Raw genomic sequence first — 12,561 nt, 5'->3', positions numbered from 1 at the left:
GAGTATCTACGTCCTGACTTCTGCCTATCTTCTCTTACCGACAGTGGCTGGACATGTAGCTAGGCGACTGCCAGCCGGTTGACCGCCACCATTCACAACGATCAACAGGTGGCAAGTGATCTCGAAAATCAGACTATCAGATTAGTAATGATCTCATGACTGCGCGTTGGACTGGCGACTGCCGACACTCGATACACGGAGTACGGAGGAGGTTTGGTTGGACCTTTCTCCAATCTACATAAAGCAGAGCCATGATGATCAAATGACAAAGCCTAGGTAGTCGTGGAAGCCGAGGACACATACACGACAGCAAGCATAGACCACCCATAATATGAACAGCGCCATGAGCTCGCTTTTATTCTTTCTATTCAGTATATTCTGAGATGAGGGTGGATGAGACACGGATACGTAATTCTGCTTACTGTCAGACCAACAACTACCGATTCATTGGGAGGTAAGGGGCAGGAGGAGGACTGCGTCATTGTTCATAAGTACTTACTGCGTTCTCGGTGACACAAGAACTGATAGCAAGGGAGGATCTTCCCTTCAAATATTGGATAAATGCTTTTCAAACCCACTAATAAAGCAATACTGCCGCCCTGCTTCGACCTCGGCGCCTATCTATATCATATCTGATAAAAATGCATTGATCCACATGATCCGCCATACTCTCATGTCACATGTGGCAGCGTCTGTCGTCCTTGACTAGAGATTTCTATCCATACTAAGGTAGAGGGGTACGTAAATACAATCAATTTTATCATCAGTCAAGACGTAAGGCTGAGGACCTGCATAATACACCTCTCACAAATGGGCAATGAGAAGGCCTGCACTCATGATCCAAGCCCTGAGACTATGGAGTAACTTGATACTGTCCATCGCTCTTGCATTGCATATTCCATGTACGATCAACCCAATCCTGTATTGTAGATCCATGCAGTTCAGCGTCGAAAGTACGATCTAGATAGTCTTGAATCATAGTAACTACCGATTGCGATTGTTAGCATCAGATAGACTAGATAACAAGCGAAATTTATTTCCACATCGCCTGTTCGGGGACAGAGACAGACACAGAGTACTGTATGATTACGGCGCAACCTCCTCAATAATATGCAAGCGTTGTTGTTCAACGGTAGTTACTTGTTGCAAAGATGGGTAATACATAGTACTGCTCGAGTTCCTTGACTGTTGGCTCTGTGTCACCTAAATGGGCTATTGACCCACTGCCACATAGTTCACCCAAACCGAGTTGCCATGTGCAAATTAACCTAGCAAGGGGCAGGGGACACCCGTCCGACCCGTCCATGGACCATGGAATGGTGCTGACTGCTATGTACAATCGATATGCTTAATAGTTCTGCATTTCGAGATCAGTTTTGACTTTTTGCTTCCAAATACAGTTTGAGACCTGTCATAGCAGGGAGCTGATCAGGCTGATGACAGAAGACTGACTGGTTCAGGTACTTCCTTCTCCGTACTCCTGCGAGAGTGAGCTTCAAATCAGGGTTCAGATGGTGTTCTGTGTGCTCCATTGGAGTACTCTGCGAAGTAGATGCAACTGCCTTGGCAAATTGCTTATGCTAGGAGCCTAGGGAGAACAAAAGGTCACATTTGTTATCCAGCCTATTATGTCCATTTTCTTCAGTCTTAAGCTCTCCCTGGCATCAGATACGATTGCTTGGTTGACTTGTCACTCAATTCAGGCCTTGCACTGTTGCTCATGTAGGGATAGGCAATGCCGTACCTACGAGTCTACGACAAGCGAAAAAACAATGACCGGACATCGGAGAGACGAGTCAACAGAAAAAAATCCCTCCGAAAAGGTCGACTATCCGGAGTATCTACTCTGTGTTGACTAGCGGGTGTTTAGTTGTTTACTCCCGTGCCGTTAACAAACAGGGAAACGCGGCAGACTGGCATTTGGGCACCCGCACATAGAAGGAAAGGTGCGTGACCAGCAAAAGACGGGCTAGACTCTCGGTGGGTGGCAATACACCATCTATTGAAAGACCAGCTCTTAGTGGCTCCTCGCTCAAAAATAAAAACTGCCCGACCTAAGTAGAATTATTGGCCAGGATGGATGGTTCCGTCCAGCCGGGAAGAGGAGAGTGGATTTTGTCTGCGGATTTTCGACTTTTCGTGGGTCTCCTGATTGCGCCGGGTCGCTCGGGGAATGCGGATCCCCACTTCGCTGTAGGCCCGTCCCAGCTATCCGAGAGACTGTCCACTGTTCTAGTTTCTTAGTGGTCGGTAGTTCGACTAGTGCACTGAACGGTGAAAGGTTCGCTGGGGAAAGAGGGGCCAAAGAGGATCCTGTAGTGGGACCACCTCATCCGCGACCCGTCCCTGAGTTGAAAAAAGGAAAAAGAAATTCAAAATAGAGAGTCACACTTACTCCATTCACAGCATTATCAAACAGTTGGAGACTCTCTGATGCGCAACAACTGACTCTGGTACTACACTCCTTATTCGCCAAGAACATCATCATCGTCTACCTCTAACTATTATGGAGAATCTTCAGACCACTATCACCCCTTAGTGATACTTAGTACGATCTAAGCGTTAAACCCGTTGCGCATCTATGACCTTCCAGAAGGATTTAGATTAAGGAGACAGAAAGAATTATGTATGAGGGATTTTGATGATAGGACGGGTAATTATCCAGGATTCCAGGGGAAGTTACGGATCCTTTTTTATTTCCTTTGCCTGGAAGACAGGAGAGACCTCGCAGAAGCTCGCTGCATTTGCGGGAGTCCCCGTCTTAGCAGTCCAACAATTATTAAACCGTTGGAGGAGACTAACCGATATTGTCACGTCTCTGCCATGGACCAACTACGGAGGATCATCAGAGCAAGCCCCTGCCAGACACGGCTCGTCAAATAGACATGCTTCTGGAATGACGCTAGACATATCCTTACCAAGATTGTTCTGAAATCTCGAACTTCGAATCTGAATCTCCTGAGCAATCCTGCGTTGCTCCTGCGACAAGCGGGATATGACTTGCTCATTTCGAGCAAGAGACCAAACCGGCGACGTTTAACGCTGTCATCCCAAACGGATGGATCCCAACTGCACAGCATTTCGGATCTCCCTGGTCCCTTAGTAGACCCTACATGACCCATCGTACAACAAACCTTTGCATGCATTTCTCAGATATTATTGGAATAATTAGTACCTCAAGTATTCCCAGCCATGCACAAGTAGTAGCTAATGCGTTGTACACCTTATGGATTGTGTAAAGCGTTGATTGGAGGAAATAAAAATGATACCTAGCCAATTATGATTGGCCTTCAAACAGAATTCAGTATGAATCGTTTACTTCTTTCAACCTGTTCCATGTGCTGGTCAGTCATGTCTCTCCTCTAGTATACACACTTTGAAGTTTCTGATCTCCTCTGTAGCCTGGCAATAACGGTTACTGAGCAGATCGGAAATCAGTCGACCAGAAGGCAAACAAGAATTCCGCGATGTACTTTGAAGGATGTCGCAGCTAGAAGCCAGGGAGTTCAGCTACTATCCTGTGAGCTCTTCATCTTAGTGTTATCCAGATAGGCATTTCATACTCCCTTCTGCCTTCACTTGGGCTTTTGTAGCTAATATTCATTCTTAGAATCCAGTTCCTAACACCCGAGGCTCTGATGAGGTTTCCCTAAGCATTTTGATTACATGTTGACTTTACCGTCAAAATTAACTGGCTTGCTCCGGCTGAATGACTTTTGCCTCACCTCAAAGCCATATTAGTCGGTGTTCCATTCTTTGTTTGATTGCGCCTGGGTTGACTGCCCTTCCATCATTTGCGCTTGCCTCACTCTGCAATCTTTACATTCAAGGGGATAAAATCATAATTTTGGTGCATCTATGCCATGAAGGATACTGGCAGATAGTCAAAACAGATTGGTTGTCCGAAATACAAACTTATTGATCTCATTGGGAAAAGGAACCACACATCAGGTGCTCCTCTATTCAGCACAGTAAAGTGGCTGCTGATTGAGAGAAAGAATCCATGGAACCTTCTCTTTTCGTACCATCTTCTTGGACACTAAGATGCATCATGTTTTACTTCTGTTTGCTGTGAATTTATCTTTCTACCCCTCTAGCTACCCTTTAGCATCATCTTCCAGTCAACAGCTTGGAATGACCGTCCCCTCTATTCACTACATTAGACTTACATTCACTGGAGACCACTTCATTTCCCAAGACTGAAAGTGCACAGGACTGTCCAGAAGTGTTGGTGAGCAGTATTTATACCACCAATTGCCTTTTCTCAATGTCCCTTCATTTGAACTGCTTGCCTCGGTCTCTACTGTCTTCGAACCACTGACAATTTACGATTCTCATCCCCCTACGTTCCTCTTCGACGACTTCAAGCCGAGATGCCTCCAACCTTTCGAAGTGCGTATGCTGGAGGCTACAGCGATGAGATCAAGAAACGGTAGGTTCCATCCAGCATCCTCCCTTCTCTATGCCACTGAGATGCTGATGAGAAAATTTTGCCCAATGACACCGAGGAACTGATGGAAGGATAACTGCAGGCTCCAGAGCGTCAACTTACCAGAGAAGTCAGTCATTCATCCGTCGCTTGTTCATCCTTATCCCTGCATTCAATTAACATAGATTAGGATCAAATGTGGAACCTGCAACAAGATCCGTTCCTCGAGTAACTTCTCCAAGAGGCAACTCGAAGCCCTTCGTCATGCCATCCTGAGTCACGGTGTGAATGTCGCTTTGACGAAGAACAACGCAAAATGCCGCATCTGCTCTGGAAATCAAACTGTTGAACTTAAGTGCTGTATCTGTGGTAAGATCAAGAGTCTTGATGAATTTGCCAAAGCTCAAAGACAGGACAGGGACGCAGCGGTAGGGTTACTACGTCATGTCTCTCTTATTGGTAAGGATCTAGCTGACATCTGGTTCTTCCCAGAGATGCATGAATTGCGTGCAGAGTCACACCGATGCCGAACCAGTTCTTGAGGAGCCTAAACTCTTGACTGAGAGTGAGCTTTCCACTGCCCCCGATACGTACACAACTGTCAGTCACGCAGATCCGTCCTCAAAAAGCTCCACAAATGCATACATTCTGGTACTAACACAATTCTAGGGACAAGTCGACTCTCGTTCCTTGATTGCATCAACACAGAGACTCACATTGAAGGCGGCTCCCACTGCCCAACACGTTGACAACAGTGGTGAGCGGGACATCGGCGGCGTGTCGCTCATTGAAGATCACAATGGGAAGGAGAACTCGGCGCGCGGAGGACAACCCTTTACAGCTTTCGATTCTAACGGAGTGGCCCACCACCGCTCTGGCTCACCCTCTGGCTCCCCGCGGTCCGTTCATGGCGGTTGGGCGACCTGGGGAGTGGACGTCAACTCTACTGTCACCAAACCTATTAAGAAGGCCGGTAACTCCAAGTTTGCCAAGGTCCCGGTAAGCCCCTCCTAAAATGAGTGCATCTTTTGCCAATGGCAATTTGCTGAATTCGAGAAGAGCAAACGTTTCGAGAAACACGAGGCGCCTACAATGCGAGTCCCGGAGCCCATTGGCGCCACAGTCCCCTCTGACGATGAGGCTGGTGACGACGCAGGATTAGAAGATTACCTCTGATCGATTCTTAAATTTGCGGCACAGAGTCAGTCAGTCAATTAAGCTAAGTTAGAGAGAGAAAATAAATGTTGACTTTCGCTTTCGTTATTCTTGATCAATGTCCCAATAGCCACAGCAGGCTGAACCATGGTACTAGACGGCTTGCTCCGTTTCCCCCGCAAGACCCAGAATTGGCTTGCGTTAATCCACGGTTTGGAATTGTGGAATTGTATCGACTGCTCTGTACTATCTGCCAACAGCGATTCGGGCGCTCGTGGATTGCCATACAGTATCTAACGCGCAGTACTGATGATGTCCGTATTCCATCATCTCTTCGCAGGACCTCTAGCTCTCTGGACAGTATCGCTAACTCATTCGCGACAAGCGAGGGGATAGTGCAGCCTCGTCAAAAACACATTAAATGCACACCGACAATCATAATGCTGATGATCACTAATTTAATATGTATTTCCGTTGACCTTCCCCTCTTCTGCAGCGGCACTCGGGCGGTGACGTATGGCCCCGTGGTGGAGGCTGACATTAGCCTCGCAAGTCAACGTCGCTGCATGTCTCCATCGATGATCTTCTTTTTCTTTTGATTTCCATTGCGCGCGGGCAGATATTATTTACAGAACTGCCTTCATAATAGCATCCATCTTGTTGGCGACCTGACACGACGCACGTACTGTTTCAAAGCGAAGATCCACACTTTCTGAGCCCCTCCGTCTTGCGCCCCTCATCTCATTTCACCTGCGCAGATACCTTACCTTTCTCTCATTTTCCGTCCCACGCCGCGCATACCACATCAAGAGCTTCATCATTTACTGGTATCACCAATAGAATTCTCCCGCTTTCCTTCATCTCAGAGTGTGGCTCAGGCTTAGTGAAAATTGTGCCACTTGCAGAGGGTGGACGGTGACTAACTTGTCTGTGTGACTGCGACAGTCTGCATGGCTTACGATGGCTTCCAGAGAAGCTCGAGTCCGTACGACCAGGCGGGCAATATAGGCCAAACAAAGTCCGGTGATTATCGTTCTTCGACCTTCCCTCCTCCTTATCCTTCCCAGTACGGCCCTGATCGGTTGAACATGCCGCAGCCCCAAGTGCCTCCGGCGGCTCCGTCGTCAGCTCAAGGCCAATATACGGAGTCACCTCAGCAATACTCATGGTATCAGCAGCCATCCACTGGAACTATCAATGAGGCTGTCAGCTCGGCTTTCCATAAGGCTGACACGCCCACCTATCTATCGCCAGAAGTCCTGTCCCAAATCACTGCGACCGTGATTCAACAGCTCAAAGCAACTGGTCTGGATAACGTCCAGGCTCAGCATCCACCTCAGTCGCAGCAACCATCGCCACAGCCGCCATCCGGTCCCGCGCCGTCACAGTGGGTGCCTCCGCCTCCCAGCTCTGCTCCCAATTACAATTATAATGAGTATGAATCGGCCCCTCCTGTACCACCAAAGCCATCTTCGTCGCAATCGGTTGCAGCCACCGACACTCCCGACTACCAGCAGTACTCCCAAACCGGTACATTTCCGAGCAGCGCTCAACCTAGTGCACGGCCTTCCCCCGTACCTCCAATCGAGAGAAGGGAGTCGCCGTATAGCCAGGCAAGCGATCAAGGCCAGAAAATGGAAGCACGCCCAAAACCACCGTCGAGGGAAACAACCGTAACTGAGATGACCACATTGGAGAAGATATGGGGCAAGCTCTTTGAGGAAGGCAAGCCAACCAAGAGACTAGGCCAGCTCTTGCGCGGCATAGCAGTCCATCTGGTAAGCATGGATGCCGTTGGTTGGAGGAATTCCAAATCTGACAGTGTGCAAGATCGAGGACTACCCTCCAGGTAACACTATCGTGGTCATTCCAGAAAAACTGCAGAAGTTCTACGAGGATACGAAAATTCCTTCAGACCTCTACCCGTGGCAAGGTAAGTGCCATGCTGTCCTATCTGGGACTCAAATCTAATCCAAGTATCTCTAGATATCTTCGATGACCGCACGTCTTCAATCTCGAGGTTGTTCCGTGAAGTGGAAGCCGAACATCATCTTGTTCAGGCGAAACTGAACGAACGGCCAGATATCCCGGGCTTGACGCCCCGAGGTTTCGAGCGCTGGGCTACCTTGATGATTCAAGCGCACCCCGACAAAGAATACGAACGGTTGCAGAAGGCAGTCCTGAACATGCCTATCAGCAACCCAGATGACAGGCGAGAAAGGTTTCCAAAGGAGATTCCTCGCCGGCTATTCCCTGAGGCACCGAATCTTACTGTTAGAGATGAGCTCGATAAATTCATCGCGAAGCATTGTGGTGTCGACTTGCCTCCGGTCACTGAGGAGGAGCTCAAGAAGGTTGCTGCGCACCGCCATAAGATGTCTACAAGCTCAACTGCATCGGCCGCTGAGACAGCTCCTTCGGTGACAGAACGAGGCCGTCAGCAGCAGCAGCAGCAACACCAGTCGTCTTCAGCCATAATAGATGACGACGAGGAAGGAGTTCCACCTCGGCCGATTGAGCGTGAGAGGAAGCCATATAGTGCGCAGCCGGGAGGAGGGAAGGTATATGAAGAGGCAGGTGGCTCTTCCCACCGACACAAGGACTCCTTCTCCACTGGGTCTCGCTCCAAAGAGGGATCGGTCCCTCCTGTCTCCCGCAAAGCATATGACTCATACGGCCAGGACCCTCTGTACCCTCGTGCAGGCAGTTCCGGATCGCAGCGCCCAATAAGTACACATGGCCGGACACGGAGCTCTTCTCGAGGTGGACATGGAGGAGGTGACTACAGACATTCAGAGAGTGACCTGCTGTCCGGCTCATACAACGGTGGAGCTCGGTATTCTGGCCTCTCTGGCAATGATTACTACACCGCGTCATCCACTCTTCCTGGAGATATCGTCGAAGATAGTCGGCGGTACCGCGAGAGTGATGACCCGAGGCTGTACGAGTCCGTTCGGGAGAGGGAAAAGGAGCGCGAAAAGAGCAAATATCACGACCATCTTCCTTCCCGAAGCAGCTGGGCTAACGAGGAAGAATACTACCGTGGCTTGCTCGGCGGTCAGGGTGGTGGCCCAGTCAGTGGCAGCGGTGGCGGGTACGATTACAAGACATATACCTACAAATGATGGACTTGAGGCATATTGTCTTTGTTCAAAGACAGACTCATTACTATCTCGGCGTTTTCCAGTCCTCTAAGATACCTTTGTTAGATATGACATGATAGTGTTTGTTTGTGGCTTTCATTCTTTCCAACTCATGACTTACGTGTAACGATCTGCTGATATGCATTGGATTTCGGACTTTGTGTGTGTATAATGTGTTTGTCGCCTTTGAAAAAAGAGACTTGATAAAAATGTCCGGGACGGGTGGTAATCTATGAATCGTCGTTTCTGATAAGCGTACATGTGCCCTGTCCGAAACAGCGCGTGTTCTATATAGAAATACTCGCTCTCACATTTCACTGCTTATATTCATGACGCGCTTGCGCTGAATAGCGCGCATGGCCCTGCGCCCAGCTTCCTGACACAGAGCTGCCTCCTTCTCCCTAAACTGCTCCTCACGTTCCCACATCTTCTGAATCCGACGCTGGTCCTTCTCCTCGCGCTCCGCACGCTTCCTATGCCTCCTACGCGCTCGCTCCTGCTCCTCCTCAGCCTGCTCCTCCTCCGCCTCGGCCTCAAGCCGCAACCGCTCGACCTCCTCGCCCGTCAATTCCCACGGGACAGTCAGCACCTCAACCAGGTACCGGCTGCGCTGATCCACGAAGCGCATTTCGGCGGCCGTGTCCCGGATCAGGAAGAAGCGCTCTAGCTGTAGCTGCATCGTATCTCGAAACTCCGTCAGCGTGCCTTTGACCTGCACCACAGCCCCCGGGACGAGGGGTGATATGTCCAGGTCGGTACTGTTTGTTGCTGCAACATGGCGTGCGACCTTTTCCGGCGGCTGTTGCTGTCGGTGCGCAGGCCGCTCTGCAGAGTCCAGCTCTGAGGATTCGGCTTTCAAGACGGCGATTTCGATAGTCTCGCCGCTGCTGTCGTCCAGTGTGAGGATTGTGCGTTTGTAAACGTCAGTTCTGGCGACGATGATGCCCACCAGGGACACGAAGCGGATGGGGTGGTTGAGGTAGAAGAAGATGTTTTGGCCTGGGTGTTCGTTAGAGTTGCTACTTTCCGTCTAGTCTGCGCCATGTTTGAATAGGCTGGCTGCTATGCATGTATATAATGTATCTAAGCCATTTGTGATGGTGACAACCAGGTAGTACCGTAGTAGCAAATACTAACATAGACTACTGTGTGCACAAAACAAAGAAGAAAATGAAGCAGAATACCAAAAGCGGGGAGCAGCATCCGGAAAAGCACCAAGTAATGAATATCTAGACAAGTACGCTGGCATACCTTCAAATCCCGGCCGTTTCTTGAGTCGATGCACATCCGCCGCTGCCATTTTTACCCAGGTGAAATGGGTCGGGGATGCCCTGAAGCAGAATGCCGGGTAAAATGTGAGATTGTCATTCTCAGCTGTCGCCATAGGATCATCTTTCTAAGCAATATATCGGATGATATTGCTGTGAGATGTCAAGAAGAGAGCAACATCAGAGGGACTGCATTTTCCGATGCGCGTTGGTCACGTGAGGATCGAACTATGAGAACTGTCGATTGATTCTCGGGTTGCAGGAGCGCAGCCGGCAATAAAAATAGCAGATAGTATGGTATTTTGCTGAGAAATAGGACATATAAAATTTGGCAAACAAGCAAAAAAAGAAGAGAGATGACAGGCCCAAGCATAGAAGTCTGACGCGCTACCATTGCGCCACGGGAGCTAACAACAATAATGTGCCACTCCCGGCGGGGGTCGAACCCGCAACCTTCAGATAATCCTACTGATAGCAGACTGCGCCACGGGACACTGTCGTGCTTGAAGCGCGGCAAAATGTGCTACATGAGGCGGTACTGCTTTGCTATGCATTGTGGATGATCTGTTGAGCACCTTTTGACAAGATAAATGATTCGGCACGCGAGTGAAATTTATACTATATTGTAGGGTGATATGAACAGAGTGTAGTGCAGTTGCGCAGTCCATAGAGAGCTGCGTCGCTGGAGGGACAGTTTGCACATGATTAGCTCTCTCTATCAACTGGTGAGAAAGATCAATTCCGATCTGTCACTCAACAACTTTGGCAACACATTCTCAAGTCATCTCGGACATAACTGACTTACAGTAATCAGAGTGTCTATATCTCCAATCTCCGTTTCGAAATGTAGACCGATATGCTTCGGACGTCTGTCTTGACGTCGCTATCCATTCAGCGGATTCGACCCCGAAATGCTAGCCTGCATCCGAAAATAATCGGAAATTTCAATATAACTCGACATCATGGATTGACAATATATAAAGCAGTGAATCACTGCAGGGATTAATTCTAAAACACTCAGGAATATACATCCTATTCATATTGCAAGCCCAAGCCAATCTTCGCCATGTCGTCCATATCGATCAAGAAAGGACCAATTCAGCTCGCCGGCTTGCTGCACAAGCCTGCAACCTCGTCCACCGCCAAGTTTCCTGCAATTGTGATAGTACATCCTGGCGGTGGCGTCAAAGAGCAGACGGCTGGTCTCTATGCGAAGAAGCTCGCTGAAGAGGGTTTTGTCACCGTCTCGTACGATGCCTCTCACCAAGGAGAGAGCGGAGGCGAACCTCACTTCCTGGAGGACCCAGCGGCAAGAGTCAGCGACGTGTGGAGCGTCGTCGACTACCTCGAGCAGCAGGAATACGTTGAGGCCAACAAGATCGGTATCCTCGGCATTTGTGCCGGCGGAGGCTACGCCGTCGCAGCTGCGAAAGCAGATTACCGTCTGAAAGTCGTCGCTACAGTCAGTATGGTCAACATTGGTGATTCCGCACGACTAGGCTGGTACGGTGACGAACCTGCTTCTAAGCACGTCGAATCCCTCAAGATGGCTGCGCAGCAAATTTCAGCCGAAAACAAGGGCGCTGAGATGGCTGCTGCGCCGTATGTGCCCCCTCAACCAGACGACAAGACTCCCGCAGATCTCAGAGAAGCACACGACTACTACCTTACACCGCGCGCGCAGCACCCCCGTGCCGAGAACAAGATGCTCTTTCGAAGCTTCCCGCGTGTCCTCACTTTTGACGCATTCCACCTGGCGGATGTGTTCTTAAAGCAGCCCACACTCCTCATTGCGGGTGAGAAGGCCGGTTCTCTCTGGCACACGGAGAACCTGGATAAGAAGATAGGAGGGGCCACCAAGAAGGTGATTGTGCCGAATGCAGCCCATATGGACTTTTATGACAACGAGAAATACGTCAACCCGGCCGTCAAGGATATCTCGGAGTTCATGAAGGCAAATCTGTCATGATCAATCGTGTTCTTTTCTTAGATTTTGTGAGCTACTTAGTCCTCGATTAATCAATTTCTCCTGTTCACAATTTAGACCATCCGCTATATTCCATCACTCTTGTCTCTATGCCCTTTAGCCGGAGCCAACTGCCTTGGCGCAGTATCCCCACAAAGACATCTATGAGCCTATGTAGATGGTCATCGATGAATTGATAGCTTTCGGACTTATTATTGGCAATGGGGAAAGTCCTCCAATCGGTCTTTCTCAGATTCACTGTCATGTAGCATTACTGGCCCCATTTTGGCATACATATCTACCAAGTGCAGATCTTATTCTTGATCACGAATCGCAAAGTCTCCGGACGAGTTTATCCATGCAATGCTATTCAGCCTGAATCGACTGCTCTGAAGGAATGCATGCAGCATCACATATGTACCCTGCTATGCAATCAACTTCACCGTTTTGCCAGTTATGGAAATCGAGCGGTTATAGCTCAGTTTCCCCGCATTTGTATGTCTGGGGTATATAAATAGGGTCCAGAAGCAGAGGAAGGTCGTCAAGCAGGGCAATGGAGCTGGATCGTCACTGATACTCAATATTCCTCGTTATGGGTTT

The 12,561-nt window shown here is 49.2% G+C and overlaps 4 protein-coding genes across 4 annotated transcripts; 3 read left to right on the top strand and 1 right to left on the bottom strand.

Annotated features, from left to right (window-relative positions):
- Positions 1 to 4,373: 4,373 nt before the first annotated feature.
- On the top strand, positions 4,374 to 5,605 carry ALT_3780 (meiotic chromosome segregation protein P8B7.28c; the record flags this gene model as incomplete). Its single annotated transcript, XM_089599634.1, has 5 exons — positions 4,374 to 4,432; positions 4,620 to 4,857; positions 4,922 to 5,029; positions 5,099 to 5,428; positions 5,489 to 5,605. The coding sequence occupies 5 exons, from the start codon at positions 4,374 to 4,376 to the stop codon at positions 5,603 to 5,605; spliced, it is 852 nt and encodes a 283-aa protein (XP_089455972.1).
- A 929-nt stretch (positions 5,606 to 6,534) lies between these two features.
- Positions 6,535 to 8,709, top strand: ALT_3779 (uncharacterized protein; the record flags this gene model as incomplete). Its single annotated transcript, XM_033563307.1, has 3 exons — positions 6,535 to 7,362; positions 7,415 to 7,517; positions 7,571 to 8,709. The coding sequence occupies 3 exons, from the start codon at positions 6,535 to 6,537 to the stop codon at positions 8,707 to 8,709; spliced, it is 2,070 nt and encodes a 689-aa protein (XP_033419198.1).
- A 325-nt stretch (positions 8,710 to 9,034) lies between these two features.
- On the bottom strand, positions 9,035 to 10,111 carry ALT_3778 (OB-fold domain-containing protein; the record flags this gene model as incomplete). The annotated part of the gene is made up of 2 exons (XM_033563308.2): positions 9,035 to 9,726; positions 9,979 to 10,111. 2 exons carry the CDS (start codon positions 10,109 to 10,111, stop codon positions 9,035 to 9,037), a joined length of 825 nt encoding a protein of 274 aa, XP_033419199.2.
- A 950-nt stretch (positions 10,112 to 11,061) lies between these two features.
- On the top strand, positions 11,062 to 11,964 carry ALT_3777 (alpha/beta hydrolase; the record flags this gene model as incomplete). Its single annotated transcript, XM_033563309.2, has 1 exon — positions 11,062 to 11,964. One exon carries the CDS (start codon positions 11,062 to 11,064, stop codon positions 11,962 to 11,964), a length of 903 nt encoding a protein of 300 aa, XP_033419200.2.
- Between the last annotated feature and the right edge of the window lie 597 nt (positions 11,965 to 12,561).

Source organism: Aspergillus lentulus, assembly GCF_001445615.1.
Source record: "Aspergillus lentulus DNA, contig: Alt08, strain: IFM 54703, whole genome shotgun sequence".
Classification (NCBI taxonomy): domain Eukaryota; kingdom Fungi; phylum Ascomycota; class Eurotiomycetes; order Eurotiales; family Aspergillaceae; genus Aspergillus; species Aspergillus lentulus.
The sequence above is the reverse complement of the archived record's forward strand: the minus strand, read 5'-3'. Positions and strand labels throughout refer to the sequence as shown.